Raw genomic sequence first — 21,066 nt, 5'->3', positions numbered from 1 at the left:
GACAGTTCTAAGAACTGGGAGACAGAATGGAATAGTAGAGACCTCTAGAACCTCCTAGACACAGCTACTTATCTTAGCAAGGCAGGTCTTGCCTGCCAGGCCATTGAAAGGTGGTCTGGGCATTTTTTTAGGTAGATTTTGTTGGACTACTTTATGGTTGTCTACAGCTCAGCTTCTTCAACTGTTGTTGTTGTTTTGTTTTGTTTTGTTTTGGGGGGTCACACTCGGTGGTGCTTAGGGATTACTTGGAAATCGCTCCTGGCAGGCTCAGGGGACCCTATCAAACTGGGTTCCATCCTGGTTTGGCTACATGCAAGGCCCTACCACTGTGCTATTGTTCCAGCCCCATTCAACTGTGTTCTGAGCCCCAACTGAATCATGTGCCTAAACGTGGAGGTTATGAAAACAAAGGCAACAGTCAAAGGTTTCTGAACACACAGTGACTAAACATTGTTTCATCAATCACATCATGAATGTAGATCATCTGCATTTCTTGGGTAAGAAAAAGTGGGAAAAGTTTATTTAAAAAAAAAAAAACTTTTCTAGGAAAAGCTCCAAAACTAGCCCACTTGCTGGATATTCTTCTCAGTTTTCTCATCTTAAAAAAGACAATGAGACTAGTGGATGACAAGTTAGCATAAAGCCAGAGAGTAAGAGGTAACGGTCTATTGGAGATCTAGGAAGTGTCTCCTGGCAAAATATCTTAAACTTCCTTCACCCCAACAGAACTTGCTAATACAAGTTTAGATTTACCCGCCTTCCCTGCCACACATGGTGAGTTTCACACGTGGTTTGTTCATTGCATGAATCCCAGTGCTTCACACTTAAACCGAGTTCACACATAGTAATTACTAAGGGTGACTTGTCTTTTATTGGGGGGGAGGGGAATTGGGCCACATCTTGTGACACTTGGGGGTTACTCCCGGCTCTACACTTAGAAATTACTCATGGCAGACTCTGAGGACTATATAGGATGCCGGAAATCAAACCAGGATTGGCCACATGCAAAGCAAATGCCCTCCCCGCTGTCCTATCACTCTGGCTCATGATCTTTTAAATGAAATTCTGGATTAGCTAGAGTAGCATTCACTCAATATATGTTTAATATCTTTATTTAAACATCATGATTACAAACATGTTTGTAATTGAGTTTCAGTCATAAAGAGATTCACCAGTGCAACATTCCCACCACCAATGTCCCCCATTTTCCTCCTCCCTGCACCCACCCAATATTACCCAACTTTCTCTTGCAGAAATGCATACATTCTCTTAATCCTGAATGAGCACCAGAACTTCTACATCTTTGTTAATTCCTGGGAACACCAAGATGCAGAACCAACAGGGTAGCATAGTTCACAAGTAGGGGTGGCCATGGGGCCAGAGAGATAACATGGAGGTAGGGCATTTGCCTTGCATGCAGAAGGTCGGTGGTTCAATCCCAGCATCCCATCCCCGAGCCTACCAGGAGCGATTTCTGAGCATAGAGCCAGGAGGAACCCCTGATCGCTGCTGGGTGTGACCCAAAAACCAAAAAAACAAAACAAAGCCAAAAAACAGCTAGGGATGGAGAGAGAGAGAGAGAGAGAGAGAGAGAGAGAGAGAGAGAGAGCTGAGCACTAGTGCTGAGTACTTGAAAGCAGAGACCAGGGTTAGATCCCCAGCATCACCTGGTCCCCCAGCATTGTTAGGAGTAACAACACCCTGAGCCAGAAATAGCCCATGAGCCCTACAGATGTGGCCCAAGGCCTCATAAATAAAATTAAAATATTCCAAACTCAGTATTTAAGGGGGCAGGAGACTGCAAGGTCACTCTATGCTGGGAACCTCCTTTTTCTATTCCAAAATGAACTCCAATCCCAATCCATTGGTTTCTGCTGACCAGGCTCTGGAAGAGGAAACGCCTCCCCCTTTCCAGATGGAGATGTGAAAAGAGCACCAGGTGTCATGGAGCCTGGCTTTGACTTCTGGAATCTTCCTCCTCTCTGGATGATGAATAGTGTATATAGATTTAACGATTGTTCTAACACTGGAGAGTCCTGAGTATTAAGTGAAGTTCGTCCTGCTTAATCAGTGGTCCTGCACTTTCCACAAACAAAAAGTAGTTCATTTGTATAACCAGACTCTCCTTTAGCACGCCCAGTAGGGATTTATCTCACCAAGTCACAGAGAAAGAGAAGCCTAGCCAAAGCCAACAACTTTTCATCTATTTGAAGGAACTGGTGTGTCAACAGTTTATTATGCAACATTAGAGACTAGGATGGGTCACCAGAGGATGGTTTTATTTTTAAAAGCTTATGATATCTAATCCACATGCCATATTTATTCAACCGTTTAAAGTGTATAATCCTGGGGCCAGAACAATAGTACAGTGGTAGGGCGTTTGCCTTGCATGCGGCCAATCCAGGACGGACTGGATTTTATTCTGGCATCTATATGGTCTGCCAGGAGCGATTTCTGAGCACAGAGCCATGAGTAACCCCTGAGCACCACTGAGTGTGTCCTCCCCCGAAAAGGCACAATTCTGTTTTAATACATTCAGAGATATGTACAGTCATTATTAACTCAATTTTACATTCTTTTGGAAGTATCCAAAAGAAGCCCTAGAATAGATCCTCATGTCCCCACTTCCTGAAGACCTTTAGTCTACTTTCTATCATGAATTTTCCTACTTTGGACACTTACTTTATATCAATGGAATTATGTAATAAAGTCGTTTTACTTTTTCACTTAGTATAATGGCTTCAAGATTTAGCCATCAAGACTATACTTTCAGGGATCATTTTATAGTATGTGACTAGAGAAGTTTCTCTGATCATGTAGAGCACCCGAAGTCACAAGGAGGAGTCAGAGGGTCCTCTCCTGAGCGTAAAACCGGCTCTAGGTGTCACTTCTGCGACTGCCTTTTGCCATTTATGATTGCTCTTCCCTTCCTTTGGAAGGGTTAGAGGGAGAGGATGCAGTCTGAGTGGTAAAAAAAAAAAAGATTTAGCCATGTTCTAGTATGCATTGATATTTTATTCCATTTATGGCTGAACAATATTTCACTGAATGTATAGACATTTGCTTCTGGGCACACAGTTGTTTCTTCCACCTTTTGACTAGTATTATTATGCTGCTTTTAAACATTCATATGTAATCTGTATATAGGTATTGTCATCATTTCCCTGGATATGTACTAGGAATGGGCTTACTGGGTTATCTCTTAATTCTATGTTAAATCTTTTGAGTAACTGCCAGACTACTTTCCAAAGGGCTGCACCATTTTACATTCCACCAAACTGCACGAGATTTCCATGTTTCTACATTCTCAGCAACACTTATTACTATCTAATGGTTTACTGATCCCATAACTGCATTCTTAAAATGTCTTGAATACATACTTAACCACAGCTACATTTATCTATTCATTGAAACAGATACACAGATAACTCTGCTCAGATCCACATATTTCTTTTTTGGTTTTGTTTTTGTTTTGGGGCCACACTCGGTGATGCTCAGAGGTTACTTCTGGCTCTGTGCTCAGAAGTCACTCCTTGCACACTCTGAAGACCATATAGAACGCCAGAATTCTAACAGAGATCTGTCCTGCATTGGCCGCGTGCAAGGCAAACACCTTCCCACTGTGTTATCGCTCCAGCTAGATGCACATATTTCATGAGTCCCTACAACACACAGAATCCTAGAGAACTTTACAATCACATATATAGCCAAAGGATACTTAATCACACAGCATACATGCATATCAATTTATAGGCCCACATGAGTACACATAACTGAAATGCAGTAGACAAATGTCACCACATATGGCCATATCTTTATAATGGCTTCTTCAAACACATACTTACTTGCACAGAGACCCATATACATGCAGTTGGTAGCAAATTCATACTTGCCCAAATAACCATATACAAACAATATATTACCATATACCCACAAAGCACAGTCCTGCATAGGAATATATATGTGTACATATATACATATATGTAATGTATAAACATGATTTGTGGTTGCTGACTAGAGAATATTGAACAAACTTACACTGAATGGCAAGAAGATGATTGAGAGGTCATTATTCCTTGATAAAATGGGTAGGAATTCCTTTTCATTCATACACACATACCTTCTTTCATTAAGCTACAATGACGTATAAGTTGAATACATAAGAAATACAAGGTACTGGAAGGTAGTACAGAAGTTAAGGCACATGCTTAGCATTTACCTGACCTGGATTCAATCCCTGGTACAAAATGGTTCCCTGAGCATCATTGGTTGCAGCTCTGGGGGCTTTCAAGCAACACCAGATGTGACCTTGAAGCTCTAACACTGAAGGTCTCCCCCAACACTACAGAAGCCATGGGGCCAGAACGATAGCACAGAGGTAAGACGTTTGCCCTTGCACGTGGCTAACCCAAGACGGACTTTGGTTCGATCCTTGGTGTCCCATATGATCCCCTAAGCCAGGAGAAATTTCTGAGAACATAGTCAGGAGTAATCCCTGAGCATCACTGGGTATGGAAAAAAAAAAACTGCAGAAGCCAAATAAGCCAAATAGCAACACATCCCTGGGTCCTTGTATTGAACTTATCTGGTCCCATGTGGTCCCTCAAACCTGCCAGGAGTGATTTTTGGCCAGAAACTACTGTGAATTACTGGTGGAACTCATGGGCCTCCTGAGCACTGGTTGGAAGTTCACCACCACCACCACCAAAAAAATAAAATACAATGGAAGAATAAGATGTCTTTCCTGTGACCAGGGAACAGCTTTGTCAGGGGACGGCTTGTAAGCAAACTAAAAAAACTACCTGTAATAATGTGTCAAGAATAAAATAAAGTAAAGTACTGATAACACTTGAAAATAACATTTTCAGGGGCTGAAGCAATAGTACAGCGGTAGGGCATTGGCCTTTGCACATAGCAGACCTGAGATGGATCTGGGTTCTATTCCTGGCATCCTTATGGTCCCCCGAACCTGCCAGGAGTGATTTCTGAGTGCAGAGCCAGGAGTAAGCCTTGAGTGTGGCTGGGTATGATCCCAAAACAACGACAACAAAAAAACCAAAGTACCAGTTTCAGCTTCACAGGTCCACATATGTGCAGATTTTCTTGTAAACTTACAGTATCAATAAATACAATATTATATGCTTTTTCTGCCTTAGGATCATCTAAATATTTTCTCTCCTCTGCCTTACTCATTGTGTTTAAGAATGTGGTATAGAATGAAGCAATTCTTGTGTTTAGCAAGGCTTTGGTAATAGAAATCTAAAGCAGTAAGGTATGGGCAATCACTGTGCAAGGATTTTCAACTGTGCAGAAAGTTGGACTAAACCTTTTGTTGTTCTGGGTCAGTTGTAATCACTTAGGTCAAAGGCATAATCCCAGAACAGTTGGCAGTTCCTAGGAATCCAGAAATTGGCATTGTTGCTCCTTCTTTCTTATCTTTCCCTGGAAAAGTGTCAGGAGGGACTGATTCAGTGGCTAAACACATCTACCTTGCAAACTTGGGATCATGCACCTGGTGACATCCCCAAATGCTGACTGCAGTCCTATAGCTCTATCATGTACCCTTCTGCCAGAGAGACTGTGTCATCCTCAAAGCATAGTTAGATGTATGCAAAGACAGCAACTAAAATGTGTGATCTCCCGAGTGCACCAGCATGAGAGGTGCAAGCTATGCAGTGGGGATGTTTGACTTTATGGTATATGAGCACTGTGACGGCACCAGCTACCAGTGAGCATATGTGCAAGTGCCACATCCCAAAGGTATAAACTCCAGTCAGCACTCCAGTCACTGCAATGGCAAAAAGAACAAAAGAAAGGGAACTGGAGGAAGAAATAAAAGTCAGTCTTTAAAAAAAAAAGAGGGGGATTTGGGATGATGCTGGGAACAGGGGTGGAAGGAGGACAATATTGGTGGTGGGAATGCCCCTGATTCACTATCACTACATACCTAAAATATTACTATGAAAGATTTGTCATCCACTTTGATTAAAATAAAAATAAATAAAAATTGAAAATTGAAAAATTTTAAAAGTAGGAAAATTTCAGAGGCCCAGAGCTACTGGAGCCCAACTCCAGATGAATGGACCTGAAGCAGGGGTGCTATGAGGATTAAGAAAACAAGACAGGGGAGATTTGGAACATTGGTGATGGGAACGTTGCACTGGTAATGGGTGGTGTTCTTTATATGACTGAAACCTAAACACAATCATGTATGTAATCAAGGTGTTTAAATAAAATATAAAAAAAAAAGAAAAAGAAAACAAGACAGGGGTCGGAGGTAAGGTGTTTGCCTTTCATGCAGAAGGATGGTAGTTCGAATCCCAGCATCCCATATGGTCCCCCGTGCCTGCCAGGGGCGATTTTCTGAGCATAGAGCCAGGAGTAACCCCTGAGCACTGCTGGGTGTGACCCCCCCAAAAAAAAAAACAAGGACATTTATTATTCACAAATAATCAATCATAGGAAGAAGGGCAGATAACAAATTCCTAACTAATGCTAACTAAGTCTGAGGGGGGGTTTACATTTCATAAGGCAGAAGTCCCCAAACTAAGGTCAACAGATCACATGTGCACAGCCAAGGACATTTATCTGACCTGCCATGTGATTTTGCCACCACTGCCAGTCCTGCTTAGCAGCTGATTTGTCCCAGGCCCACAATACACATGTATGGGATGAACGTAAGCTATCCAATTCCCTTCCTCTCTCTGTCTCTTGACTCCTCCTCTCAGTCTCTGGCAGGGGTCCTCAAACTATGGCCCACCAAAAGCAGGCCCATAGTTCCCATTAAAATACTGCTAAGTTTACTGACTTTACTTTTGTTCTGTTTTGTTTTTTGATCACACCCAGTGATGCTCAGGGTTTACTCCTGGCTATGCACTCAGAAATTGCTCCTGGTTGGGGGACCATATAGGATGTCGGGAGATAGAACCACAGTCCATCCTAGGCTAGCACAGGCAAGGCAGATGCCTTATCACTTGTGCCACTGCTCCGGCCCAAACTTTACTTGTTCTTGTTTTAAATATTGTATTTTGTCCTTTTTGTTTGTTTTTTTACTTCAAAATAAGTTATGTGCTGTGTGCGTAGGAATTTGTTCATAGTTTTTTTAAACTACAGTCTGACCTCCAACAATCTGTGGGACAGTAAACTGGCCCACTGTTTAAAAAGTTTGAGGACCACTGTTTAAGGGGATGTGAGGAAAAAGAATGTTAAGGTAAAATATCTGTAAATTGCCTTCCTTGGGAGAGATGACAGATTAAAGACTGAATATAGGACTCTTGCCCACAAGGCATTCCATGTGGCCAGTATTCTGGTAATTTATAGTAAGAGTCCTCAGATATTCATCTGTACCTCCCCTCAGCCCATAAGCTCTCTAGCTAAATTTGTTTATTTTTTAAATGACTTAATAGCCAACACAGAGCAATAGCACAGTGGGTAAGGTATTTGACTCGTACACATCTGATCCAGGCTCTATCCTTGACATTCCATATGGGTCCCCCTAACCTGCCATGAGTAATTTCTGAGCACAAAGCCAGGAATAACCCCTAAGCACTGCCAGGTGTGACTCCAAAACAAAACAAAAATTTTAGGGACCCACAAAGATAGTACTCTTGTCTTGGACATGGTCAATCCATTTGCTCTCTAGTCCTCCATATAGTTTCCAAGTTCACCAGGAGTAACATTTGAGCACAAATCCAAGAAAAAGCACGGAACATCACCAGGTAAGGCTCAAAAACAAAAACTCAGACTCTTGTCAATCCCTGGACTGGTTCTATGTCTGTGCACAGACATGCTAATACTAGCATTTAAGAGTCTGTCCACAGAACCTACACTGCCTGGTTTGAAATTTTCATACTAACTATGTGACCCTTCTCTCTCTTTCTCTTCCCTAAACACAATCACGATCATTGTTCTAAGTGGATTGAATTAGCCGATACTTGTAAAGCACTTTAAACTGCCTGGCAAGCATTAGGTATTCAATCAGGATTAATTCTCTAATCATGTTCCAAGGTAAGTTTTCACAGAGGGAAAATATGTGGCCAAGCAATGGAACAAGAAAGAGCAAAGAAGCACTAAGGCCTAACAGGCTTTCATCCTGCACCATAGCTGAGCAGAATCTGGGAATGTGGCACTGGCTTGTCCTCTGGGCAGCCACCACCTTCACCATCCTATAGGCCACAGTGGAGGCATCCCTGCAACAACATTGCTGTTTCCTGGCTGCTCTTCTCACAGTTGGCTGTCTTTCCTCTCTAGGTCAGCCCTTACCACCCCACACCTGCCTCCCCAGCACATTCCACAGCAGCGGCTACCATCTTCAGTCTGCCCAGCTCACAGCAGCACCTTGCAGCTAACATGTGAGTAGAAAGCTCCAGCCTCCACCACCACCCAGTCCCTGCACAAGTAGATCCTCTTTGCATTCTTCCAGCCAGCACCAAGAAACAAAAGACTCCCATCTTTTGCAACTTCCTGAGGAGATAAGGCTGAATACACACATTAGCAAAGCCCCATCCTTCCAACTCATTATTTTACAAAAACAGAGACTCAGAGGTGACACTGAATCTTGGGAGCTTGGGTATCAAGTCCCATCTTGTCTTCCCTTAGGATTGCAGATGTGGGTCAAAAGGAACTGTTGCTTTGGTGATCAGCTACACTTAAGAGAACACTGGGGATGAAATGAGATCATTCCAAGCCCTGTGGGTTAAATGCTCTAGGTTCCTGGTCCTTAGAATCTAGAAGGGCTTCCTGATATCAAGCTGAGTGTCAGACACTAACAGCCCCTGACTCTACCATACTAATGTGGGTTATGGTTTAAGGCTGGGCAGGGAGTCCCACTTCTGAGTTTCATAGTCCCTGGTGTCTTCATACCCTAGTTTGAATGTTAGCTGAGTCCCTCCTGAGTAGAAAGTCACTGTTCTGGGGCCTAGAGCAATAGTACAGCAGGAAGGCCACATGCCTTGTATGCAGCCAACCCAGATTCAATCTCTACCATCCCATATGGTCCTCTGAACATCAGGAATGATTCCTGAGTGCAGAGCTAGGAGTAACCCTAAAGCATTTCCAGGTGTGCCCAAAAGTTCTAATATGGCCGCTTCTGACATGTTACAAACCCAAGCACTCCACTGCAACACCACCCTGTTCCCCAATCCCTGCAGCCAGAAGCCTAAATGAAAACTTCTGCTTCCCTGAATCTGTTTTCCAGCCATATTATGAAAGCTCAAGGATCATGCCAGCCTGTGCTCAGGAGAAGGAGCAAACCTGGAGGCTTCCCACCCACCAAACCTTTCCAAAACCTTCCTTATTCTGGCTGTTTTATTGGTCTCCTAGGGGGAGCCATTGATTCTAGACAGGAGACCCAGTTTTGTCTTCATTCCTGATCATCAAGAGTTTTCTCTAGTCCCAGTGTATTACCACTGACCATTCCAGCTGTAGCCTTGATCTGTGATACATGTTAGAGGAGCAAGAAGGAGCAGGCAGAAACCCAGGTCCCTGAGCTGGCATCTTAGCCAGATACCACCATGTTCATCACATTCATCAAACCGTGTATTCAGTGGTTTTTATTTGGCTTTTAAATAAGGGAGCTTTAGAGCTGGAGCAATAGCAGAGGGGCTTGCCTTGCATGCTACTGATCCAGGTTTGATCCCTGAGTGGTGTCCTGAGCCCCACCAATAGTGATCCCTAGCACAAAGATAGGAGTAAATCCTGAGCACCACCACCAGATGTGTTCTACACACAACAACAACAACAACAATAATAATAATAATAATAATAATAATAATAATAATAATAAGTTGGCTTGATTATTCTTTCTTTGGAGGGGGCTCTCAAATATTTCTCAGGGGAAACTGGGACTACTTCCAGTGACACATAATTCTGCTATATTTCCTGAAAGTAAACATTTTCTGGCAATGTGACAATGCTCAGACACGGTGGTATGTGGGCACCAGGGTCATTGATGCTGGGATAAAACTTGGGACCTCATGTGAGCTCCACAAGGGGTCCCAGCCCTGTGAGAGTTCTCTCTTCACCCCAAGGTTTTCATGTTTTAAAGGTTTATGTTGTGGACCACTCTGCTGATGGGCTCTGAGCTTGTCTCCCACTAGGGGCACTCACTCTTCCTTCCTCTGTCCCCTCTGCAGGTTTGTGGCCCTGCGCACCTACTCAGCCCGTGGACCTGAGGAGCTTGACCTACAAAAGGGAGAAGGCATCAGGGTCCTGGGGAAATACCACGACGGCTGGCTCAGAGGCATCTCCTTGGTCACAGGGCGAGTGGGCATCTTCCCCCACAACTATGTCGTCCCCATCTTCAGGTGTGTCCCCCTCCCAATGTGGGTGTGAGGTGGTGGGGATATCATCAATGCAGGGGCCACCAGTGGGTTATTGATGTTGGGAAAAGTCCAGGTGACTTCAGAGTGTGAGCCAAGAAATTGTTCCCACCCTCATTCCTGTCCCATACTGGAACAAAATAGCAACAGAAACATGTGACATCCACAGATTCCCAAGACCTTCCCAGAAAGTTTACCTCAGCCCAGATCCAATGCTACCTACCCTATAGGTCTTTCTTCCAAATATTTGTCCCTGTTTTTTATTCTCTGGCATACCTGTTCATTTCGCCAGCCAAGGGTACATCTCTTCATATCCCACTGCCTCAGATATGCACAAATCCCCAAATCCACAGTCCCTCCCTTGGATGCCTCCCCTCACCCTCTACCCAAAACAACCCAGCACAAGACTGTCATTAGACAGAAATCTCACCCCCAACCCTATATCAGTCACTGTCTTTATGACACAACAAAGACAGAACAATGGGAACCCCATTGTAGTCTGAGGGAGTGGTGCTCAGACCTGCAATCACAGGTCCAATTTTGGGGACCTTCATGTAGGCGGGATCCTGAGTCCAGAGGAGGGCAGCAAGAATGGTAAGGAGACAGAAAACCACCCCTGGAGAACCAATAAGGAAATCTGAGTTTAGTAAGCTTTAAATCAGGGAATGGGTGGGTCCTGTGAGGAAGCTCCACCTTAGAAGGCCAGGATGCAATGAAAAGCTGCACTTTCTTTACTTTTTAGTTTGTTTGTTTTTGTTTTGGAGCCATATCCAGAGGCGCTCAGGGTTTACTCCTGGCTCTGCACTCAGAAATCACTCCTGGAAGGCTTGGAGGACCATATGGGATGCCAGGAATTGAACCCAGGTCCATCCTGGGTCAGCCTCATGCAAGGCAAATGCCCTACCTGTGCTAGTTCTCTGGCCCCAAAAGCTGCACTTTCTAATCCATAGATTTTTCCCCTCAGGCTGGCTGCTAAAGCACTGGGTCCCTTAGTTAGGAAATATGGAGGCAAAGTCTAAGCTCCCTGTTTTGTCTAGAAATCTCTTCACAGGCTAAAAAGTCAAAACACAAGGTCTGAGTTCTTCCACCAGTGGAAGGTTTTGGGATTGATTTGAAAGTGAGGAGATCTCCAAGGCAAACTAAATGTGTCTGAAACTGACACTTTCATTCATTTATTCAACAAATATTTATTGAACACTAAGTGGGCATAACCAAAGAACTGACCCCAGTGAGTAGAGTAGATTGCTTCAAACTCCTGCTCATAGAAACTTACATTCTTTGCAGGACAGAGAGATCAAGAAATACTGTATACAGGGTATAAGAAGGGTTAAGAAAGTAATAAAACATTTTTATGTGGGGGGTAACTGAACTGTTGGTCAGGGGTTGTCAGGGGTGGCCTCTTTGGGAAAGACAATATAGGAATTCAGGAACATGATCCGTGAGGAATATCCATTTAGGCCAAAGGAACAAGTACTTGGGCTCTGGGGTAGGAATGTCCTTGAATTGACTGAACTAAACTAGAGCATCTGAGAGATCAGGATGATAGTGCAAAGGCCTGCTCATTTAGGGAGATATTGGCTTTCACCTTTTTGTAGTTTTGAGAAGAGCATCATGATCTAAAATGTTCTAACAAGCAGTTCTCTAGTTTCTGAGTTGAGAACAAATTGTGAAGAGGAACAGATGAGTAGAGAGATTTTCTAAGAGGATTTTGTAAAATCCAGGAAAATATGTTAGTGACTAGATCTAGGAGGTTAGCTGTGGAGGTAGAGAAACATGGAAGTCTCTGCCATGTCCTCTGAAAGTAGAGCAGCATGATTGTCTGACAAATATTGGGTGTGAAAGAATAGATGGGCTTTGAGGTGAGTCCCTGTGCTTTGGCCCTAGTAGCTGAAAGATGGAAATGCCTCTGACTGAAAAGATGGCTTAAACCAAGGATAGACTCTTGAGGACCAGAGAAATGGTACCAAGGAGCATAGTGCAGCAGGTAGGGCATTTGCCTTGCATGTAGCCCACACAGATTCAATCCCCACCACCTCAGATGGTACCCCCAAGCCTGCCAGGAGTGATTCTTTAGTGAAGATCCAGGAGTTAGTTCCAAACACCACAGGGTAAGACTCCAAAATTGGAGGTGGGGGTGCTAGGGTAAAAAAACCAAAGTTTTCTGTGTGCCCTCCAATCTTCCTCCCTTCCCAGATGCTGAAGAAGCCACTTCTTTGCCTGTACCTCTTCCTCAATCCATTCCCATCAGTAAGGGGCAGGCTCAGCCAATCACTCTAGAAATTAAAACTTGACCAGAAGAGTTGGGCACATGGGTAGAGCTAAAAACCAGCAGCCCCCATTAATAGCTTCCTGGCTCCTTTACTAAGTCCCCCCTCTGCCCCAGTTCAGGCTGCTACTTTTGCCCACTTAGAATATTTATTTCTTACACCCTTCCTCAGACCCACATAGCTTCCTTCAACCATGATTTGATTTTCTTTCATTTCTGCACATTACAGAAAAAATGACCAAGAGTGACTTGGTCCTCTCAGCAAGAGCTAATGCCAAAGCAATTATGGCCAACCAGCTGACACAATACCCCATCCAATGGGTGGGTGCCCACAGGCTCATCACTGGCAAGGAACCACAGAGACCTGCACATACAAGGGAACCCTGTGGGACACATCAGAGGCCTATGCCACTCCCAGTTGGGCCCAAATGTCTGTGTCCTTATAGATCATGATGCCTTTGGCTGGGCTGGGTGTCAAAGGAATCCATGAATATATTAGAGAAGTGCTTTGATGTTAGAAGAAAGTGCTGGGTAATTACTGAGCTTTTTTGGCCAAAAGACAGAGGGACTCGAGTTGGGTGAGGGACTTGGGATTTAGGAGTTTCTGTTTTGGCTCAAAGAAATGAGGTCATTCCTTGGCCTGTAAAATGTCGTTCAAAGAAGGGACTGGTGAAAAGACAGCTGGCTGGGCCCTAATTAGCTATATTCTGTCCTTGCTCTGTGGCAGCTTCTGGAAACAATTTTGAAACCTGTCTTTCCTGTTTTCAGTCTTTTTTGCAGCATCCAGCATGTATAAGCCTTAATGCAAAAGTCAAGCAGGTGGAATACTCCACTGTGGGAGCCAGTGTGGGGTTTTTTCCTCCACCCCCCATACCCCCAGTGTTCTTGTCTAGAGCAGGGGCTGAGGGTTCCATGTGTGGACAGTCACACCCCTGCCCTGGTATCTGGTGGCAGCTCTGGGCATATTCCTCCTGATGCAAGCATCTGTTTCTAGGGCATTGAGTAAAAAATGCTGTTAGAGCAGAGTTGAATGACACTTTCCCGTACTTTGTATGGCTGGCTTGTTACTAGGTTCCATGGCACTATTTTTTTTGTTTTAGGTTTTTGTTTGTTTGGTTGGTTGGTTGGTTTGGGGCCACACCCGGTGACGCTCAGGGGTTACTCCTGGTTATGCGCTCAGAAATCACTCCTGGCTTGAGGGACCATATGAGATGCCGGGGAATCAAACCACGGTCCATCCTAAGCTAGCACAGGCAAGGCAGACGCCTTGCACCACCACTCAGGCCCCTCCATGGCACTTTTTAAAAAATAAAAAAATTTGGGGGTGGGGGGTTTCGGGCCACACCCATTTGATGCTCAGGGGTTACTCCTGGCTAAGCACTCAGAAATCGCCCCTGGCTTGGGGGGACCATATGGGATACCGGAGGATCGAACCGTGGTCCTTCCTTGGCTAGTGCTTGCAAGGCAGACACCTTACCTCTAGTGCCACCTCACCGACCCCTCCATGGCACTTTTTAAAAAAATAAAATAAAATAAAAGGAGGAAAGCAGTGGAGAAAGGAAAATCAGGGAGAAATTGCTGAATGGCAATACCAGAGGTATTGACAGTAGGAAATGACAGGGAGGGTATCTCTGATCCCTGGTTGAGTTGGTTTTTTCCCAGGGAATTAGCCCAGTCTGTTTAATCAGCAGAGTGGCAGGGTGAGTGATGAACTGCTTAAACCTGGTGGGCAGAATTGATAAAACAACAGGAAAGGCAGGTAAAGCAAGAACCATTCCACTATGAGGTTCAGGTGGCTGTAGACTACAAATACAGGATAGGGATTATTTTTTTTATAAAATGTTTGTATTATTTTTAAAAGTCAAAGTCCAGAGCAGCAGCCATAGTGGATAGGGTATTTGTCTTGCATGTGGCCAACCCAGGTTCAATCTCTGGCATTATATATACCTGAGCCTTCCAGGAGTAATTTCTGAGCACAGAGCCAGGAGTAAGGCCTGAGCACTGTTGGGTGTAACCCAAACCCCCCCCCCCCAAAAGTCAAAGTCCTGCATCAGAGACTTGACTTAACTGTACTTTACTGTAAATAGGTGAAATGTTGCTGTACATACAACTGACCCCAGTACTATCCTTAGCACCATATGTGGTCCCCTGAGCATAATCAGGAATCACTTCAGAGCCAGGAGTAGCCCATGAGCCCTGCCAGGTTTGGCCCAAGCGCTACCACCACCACCACTCATCCTAATACTTGGACTGCAGAAATAGTTTAAGGGGCTGAGCACATATGTTTTGTGTATGGAAGAAACAGATTCAGTGCCCCAAGTCAAATACCAAGCAAGGAGTGCCACCAGATATGACCAAAAACCCCAAAACAACAAAAAAAAATCAGAACCTTAATATGAAAAATTAAGGTCTTAAGGAAACAGTGGTGAGCCCTACCAGATACTTGAGTTCATTTCTTTCAGGCACGATACAGGTTTTTCTGGCTGTCAAGTAAAGAGTGCCTGGATTGGCCATAGGTGGTGTAGTTAGTTTAGTTGTAGGAACAGAGAGCTAGCCTGGAACTGGGTTCAAATCTCAGTTATCTTCCCAGATAACTGTTTTGCAAAGCACAGAGTGCCTAAAATGTAATTGTTTAAATAAATAATAAATTAACAAAAATAAAACTTGAAAGATATTACAGCAAGTAGGGTATTTGCCTTGCACACGCCCGACTCAGATTCAATCCCTGGCATCCCATATGGTCACATGAACCTGTCAGAAGTGATTTTCTGAGTGCAGAACCAAAAGTAACCCCTGAGCATTTCCAAGTGTAGCCCAAAAACAAAAAATAGAGAAGACTCCTAGGGCTGGAGAAACCCCAGGGTTAAGGGACTTGCCTGACAAGCAGCTGACCCTGGTTCCATCCCCACTACCACATGGGACGCCCCCCCTCCCCAGCACTACCTGGATGACCCAAAATCAAAACAAAAAGTACGACTCTCTTTGGTGGGTGATAGTCTATGGAAGGCACTAAGTGTGACAGAGACCTGAGATGCACATCATTCTCACCCAGATCTGGGTACACTTCACCAGATTCACTGAATGTCCCAACCCATGGCCAAACCTTTGTGTGACTCCGTAGCAGAGCCCATGCCTTGCAGGTGTGAGGCCCTGAGTTCTATCCCAGATAAAGGAGAATAAAAGAAAGCCAAATTCACTGTGCAACTGAACCTTTTCAAAACAGAACTTTTGACAGGCTTTTTCTCTCCCCCCACCCGTGTGTTTTCTTTTTTTAAAAATGTCCCACCATCAGAAAGACATCTAGTTTTCCAGATCCCCGGAGCCCTGGTCTCTACGCCACATGGACATTATCCACCTCATCCGTGTCTTCCCAAGGCAGCTTCTCCGAAGGTGATCCTAGGCAGGGACGCCCATTCAAGTCCGTCTTTGTGCCGACAGCCATAGTCAACCCGGTGCGAAGCACAGCCAGCCCTGGGACGCTGGAAAGAGGCTCTCTCCGGAAAGGCCGGAGCAGCATGAGAAAAAGTAAGTGGTGGCAGAGAGGTGTGTGCTTTGGGCGAAGGTGTGGGTTCACAGCACTTTACACCAGGATCTAAGATTTTACACCAACCAGGCCAGAAGGGAGCCTGACCTTTCTCCAACACTAGGCAGTTTCATTGCTTGAAGCCTAGTCTCTGTCTCTGTCTTTCTGTCTCTCTTTCTCTCTCTGTCTGTCTCTGTCTGTCTCTCTGTCTCTGTCTGTCTCTGTCTCTCTGTCTCTCTGTCTGTCTGTCTGTCTGTCTGTCTCTCTCTCTCTCTCTCTCTCTCTCTCTCTCTCTCTCTCTCTCTCTCTCTCTCTCTCTCTCTCTCTCTCTCCCTCTCTCCCTCTCTCCCTTCTGGGACCTTCTAGCATACCTTGGAGGAGGAAAAGGGTGGCAGCCCTGAAACAAGCATGGACAGTAGGACACAGCCAGGGGAGATAACGATTCTGATTCCATCTATGCTGTCAAAGTACTTGCTGGACCAAAGTTTTTTCAACCATGTTCTATAGAATTCTTGTGAGTGCCAGAAAGGAAATAAGAGAAATATAGGGGAGTGGGAAGGAAAAAGGGGTGACAGAAGCAAGGGCCCAAGAGCCCCCTAAACCCTAATTTGTTATTTATACATATATATGTATATATATTTGTATAAATATACAAAACTACAAAAGAAATTTTCTTATCCGCAACTGCCTGTCCAAAGTAGTTTTTGTCACTAGGCTTATCATGCTATTCTGGACTGGATTTTAATTTTCAGTTTTTATTTAGGAAAGCAAGAGAGTTTTCAATTGAACAAAACTGCTTTAGGGGCCAGCGCGATAGCACAGCTATAGGGCATTTGCCTTGCATGCCGCCAACCTGGGACAGGCCTGGGTTCAATCCCCTGGGTTTGGTTCCCCCCAACCTGCCAGAAGCAATTTCTGAATGCAGAACCAGAAATAACCCCTGCGTGCTGCCAGGTGTTGCCCAAAACAGACAAAGAAAAAAATTTCTTAGAACTGTGTGAGAAGAGACAAAGAAAGAAAAAATGAATGTGTTCAAGAGAGAACATGGGCTTCTCCAGAGGGGAGAAAGCGAGCAAAAAACTGAGAGACAAGTAAACAAGAAAAAGGACGGACATGGTTTTGAAGCCCAAATACTTGCTTTTATTTTCATTTTATAACACCCACGTTACTCACAGATCAACACTATAGCTCCTTCATCTTCAAAGCTCTGCTTTTACCTCCTAACATATTGAACTTCTAAAGGAATTTTCATTTCAGGAGTTCTAAAAACTGTACTGGAAATGCATTGTTTGACAACACCCCCAAGAATCTAATATTTGTACAGCTCTCTGGAAAAAGACAGTGAGCCAAGTCAAGTAAATTGTTGATTCACTCAAAATTCCCAGGTTTAAAATGGGCTCTGGAATCTCTATCTTTAAAAAAAATAAAATGTAAAATCCGGTATGACTACTCAAAACAAGGTTAAAAGATAGGGCCATTGCCAACGTATAGAGTGCCTTTTCTCCTGTACCATTTCTATGCTAGGTGTGGCCCAAAACCTCCAAAAAAGAAAAACTTTTAAGCCATACCAGAAAATGTTCCAAGAAAATTGAAGGAAGCATCTTAGCTTTGCCCTTTCACTGTGTTTTACATCTGATCCTTGAAAAGGCACCGCTTTTGCGTCTTAATTCACTCTCCACCTCTCCTCCATCTTGTTTTTATGGATTTTGGGGGGCACAATCAGTGGCGCTCAGGAGTTTCTACTTACTCTGTGTTAAGAAATTACTCCTGGCAGCTTCATAGGACTACATGGGATGCCGGAGAGCAAACTAAAGCAGACCTTGTGCAAGACAAATACCCTACCCGCTGTACTGTTGCCCTTTTTATTTATTTTTTTTTGGTCTGTCCACACAAATAAATAATCCCTCTATCACAACCTCCCACAAACTGCTGATTTTATCAGTCTTTTGTTTTCTCTTTTGTATAATAGAAATATAAAAGCAGGGGCTAGAATTATATTACAGCAACTAGGACACTTGCCTTGCATGTGACTGACCCAGGTTTGATCCCCACCATCTCATATGATCCTCAAGTAACATCAGAAGTAATTCCTGAGCACAGAACCAGAACTAACACCTAAAATCGCTCAGGTATGGGTCCTCCCCTCAAAAATATAAAGCAGGGGAAGTAGTTCAGTAGGTCAAGTACATGCTGGAACTATGGGCTAAATCCTGGTCCTGTGATCATACAATCCCCCCCTAAGCTACCACCAAGAGCAATCCCCAAGCTATCAATTTGGAGCCCCCTCATAACATTGCTGGGTGTGTCCAAATACAAAAGGGTTCCTGCATGAATCTCGTTCCAATTTTAGTATATACGTGCTGCCGAAGCGAGCACAGGTTCCTGCATGAATCTCAAAATAATCCACACAGACTATGTTCCCAGCACATACTAAGCTCTTAAGAAATATTAGCTATTCTGGAGAGCATAAAAACCGGCTAACCTTTGCAAAAGCTGGCTCCCTGTGTGTGACACCAGGCGGGGAAAATCCGCGAAAGTACACCGGCCCAGTGGGGCTCAGCTGTGAAAGACTGTGAGTGTGACCTGTCTATGTCTGTCTACTGTCCTCTTGCGTGAAACTCTTGCGAGTGGGGCAAAAAGAGCCTCCAGAAACCTCGCTCGCCCAGACGCCATTTTCAGGGAGGGACTTCAGAGCATAAAAACCGGCTAACCTTTGCAAAAGCTGGCTCCCTGTGTGTGACACCAGGCGGGGAAAATCCGCGAAAGTACACCGGCCCAGTGGGGCTCAGCTGTGAAAGACTGTGAGTGTGACCTGTCTATGTCTGTCTACTGTCCTCTTGCGTGAAACTCTTGCGAGTGGGGCAAAAAGAGCCTCCAGAAACCTCGCTTGCCCAGATGCCATTTTCAGGGAGGGACTTCAGAGCATAAAAACCGGCTAACCTTTGCAAAAGCTGGCTCCCTGTGTGTGACACCAGGCGGGGAATATCCGCGAAAGTACACCGGCCCAGTGGGGCTCAGCTGTGAAAGACTGTGAGTGTGACCTGTCTATGTCTGTCTACTGTCCTCTTGCGTGAAACTCTTGCGAGTGGGGCAAAAAGAGCCTCCAGAAACCTCGCTTGCCCAGACGCCATTTTCAGGGAGGGACTTCAGAGCATAAAAACCGGCTAACCTTTGCAAAAGCTGGCTCCCTGTGTGTGACACCAGGCGGGGAATATCCGCGAAAGTACACCGGCCCAGTGGGGCTCAGCTGTGAAAGACTGTGAGTGTGACCTGTCTATGTCTGTCTACTGTCCTCTTGCGTGAAACTCTTGCGAGTGGGGCAAAAAGAGCCTCCAGAAACCTCGCTTGCCCAGATGCCATTTTCAGGGAGGGACTTCAGAGCATAAAAACCGGCTAACCTTTGCAAAAGCTGGCTCCCTGTGTGTGACACCAGGCGGGGAATATCCGCGAAAGTACACCGGCCCAGTGGGGCTCAGCTGTGAAAGACTGTGAGTGTGACCTGTCTATGTCTGTCTACTGTCCTCTTGCGTGAAACTCTTGCGAGTGGGGCAAAAAGAGGCTCAGAGGAGCACGTCCGCTCCGCTTCGCTACGCGGCCGTGCACTCTTTCTAAGGAAAGAACTCCATTGCAACAAGAAGGAAAAATCACACTAAGAACGGCGCTATATCACACAAGCAAACATTTCTCTCTGGACTGTCTTCTCTGTTGCATGCTCGGGCCTAAGATTTGTCCCAGTGTGAGGCTTCATTCACGGAGGACTCCCCTCCCTTAGAGGCAAGTCAGCCCATCCAGAAAGGGAGGAGCCAGAGGAGTGTGCTGCCTACATCATATAGACAATGAATACCACTACAACACGTAAAAAAACCCACAATACAAGTGTGACAATGGGGAAACAACGCAGGCCAGCATCAGACATAGAGAATGAAGATGACAATTCTGAGGACCAGATAATGACTGAACAACTAATCAACCTCTCAGATAAGGACTTTAGACTAGCAATATGGAAGGTGCTCAACAGACTCCAAGAAACCATGGATCGAGTTGAACAGAACACTAATAAGAACCAAGAAAATATGAAGGCAGAAATGACAAAACTCCAAACTGAAATAACATGTCAACTAACAGGACTGAAAAAGTCAGTAAACGAAGTGAATGACAAAATGGATAAGCTCTGGGACAGGGTATCAGAAGCTGAGAATAGACTTGGTGCTGTGGAAGATGAGATACATAACAATTCCATACAGCAGGAGAGATTGGACAAAAAACTTAAAGCAAATGAGCAGACAATGGAAAAATTAGTCAAAGAATGGGAACAGACGAAAATAGAACTCTATGATAAGATCAACAGAAACAACTTAAGAATCATTGGAGTCCCAGAGACCCAGGAAGAAAATTTCCAGGAAGAATCAATGGTCAAGAACATCATTAAAGAGAAACTTCCAGAGCTAAAGAATATATGTGATCAAATCCTGCATGCCCGAAGAGTACCAACCAAAAGAGACCCCAGAAAAACCACCCCAAGACACATCCTAGTCACAATGACAAATCCCACAGATAGAGACAGAATTCTGAAAACAGCAAGATCAAAAGGGGAAATCATGTTCAAGCAAGCTTCCCTGAAATTTACAGCAGACCTGTCACCAGAAACGCTCAATGCCAGAAAGCAGTGGTGGGATATTGTGACAAGACTGAATGAAATGAATGCTTCACCCAGAATACTATACCCAGCAAAACTCACTTTCCGGTTTGATGGAAGAATACATGGTTTCACAGACAAAAAACAGCTCAGAAACTTCACAGACACAAAACCAGTCTTAAGAGAAAAACTGAAAGACCTAATCTAAGACAAGACTACCCAAAAGACACACCAAATTTTGAAATAAAGATGGCGTTAAATCCCAGGACAATTCTTTCTCTCAACGTCAATGGACTAAATGCACCAGTTAAGAGACACAGAG

At 44.5% G+C, this 21,066-nt stretch overlaps 1 protein-coding gene and 1 non-coding gene across 2 annotated transcripts in view; both read left to right on the top strand.

The window, feature by feature from the left end:
• The window catches only part of SH3RF2 (SH3 domain containing ring finger 2), a 126,158-nt gene that overhangs the window by 96,553 nt on the left and 8,539 nt on the right, over positions 1-21,066 (top strand). Inside the window, exons 5-7 of the mRNA XM_049786901.1 lie at positions 8,251-8,351; positions 10,134-10,304; positions 15,878-16,110. Coding sequence (XP_049642858.1) covers positions 8,251-8,351; positions 10,134-10,304; positions 15,878-16,110 — 505 coding nt within the window. The remainder of the gene's footprint in view (positions 1-8,250; positions 8,352-10,133; positions 10,305-15,877; positions 16,111-21,066) is intronic.
• Positions 2,758-2,970, top strand: LOC126028934 (small nucleolar RNA U3). Its single transcript, XR_007502607.1, has one exon. It is a non-coding gene; the product is annotated as a small nucleolar RNA U3 (small nucleolar RNA).

Source organism: Suncus etruscus, chromosome 14, assembly GCF_024139225.1.
Source record: "Suncus etruscus isolate mSunEtr1 chromosome 14, mSunEtr1.pri.cur, whole genome shotgun sequence".
NCBI classification, from domain to species: domain Eukaryota; kingdom Metazoa; phylum Chordata; class Mammalia; order Eulipotyphla; family Soricidae; genus Suncus; species Suncus etruscus.
The sequence above is the reverse complement of the archived record's forward strand: the minus strand, read 5'-3'. Positions and strand labels throughout refer to the sequence as shown.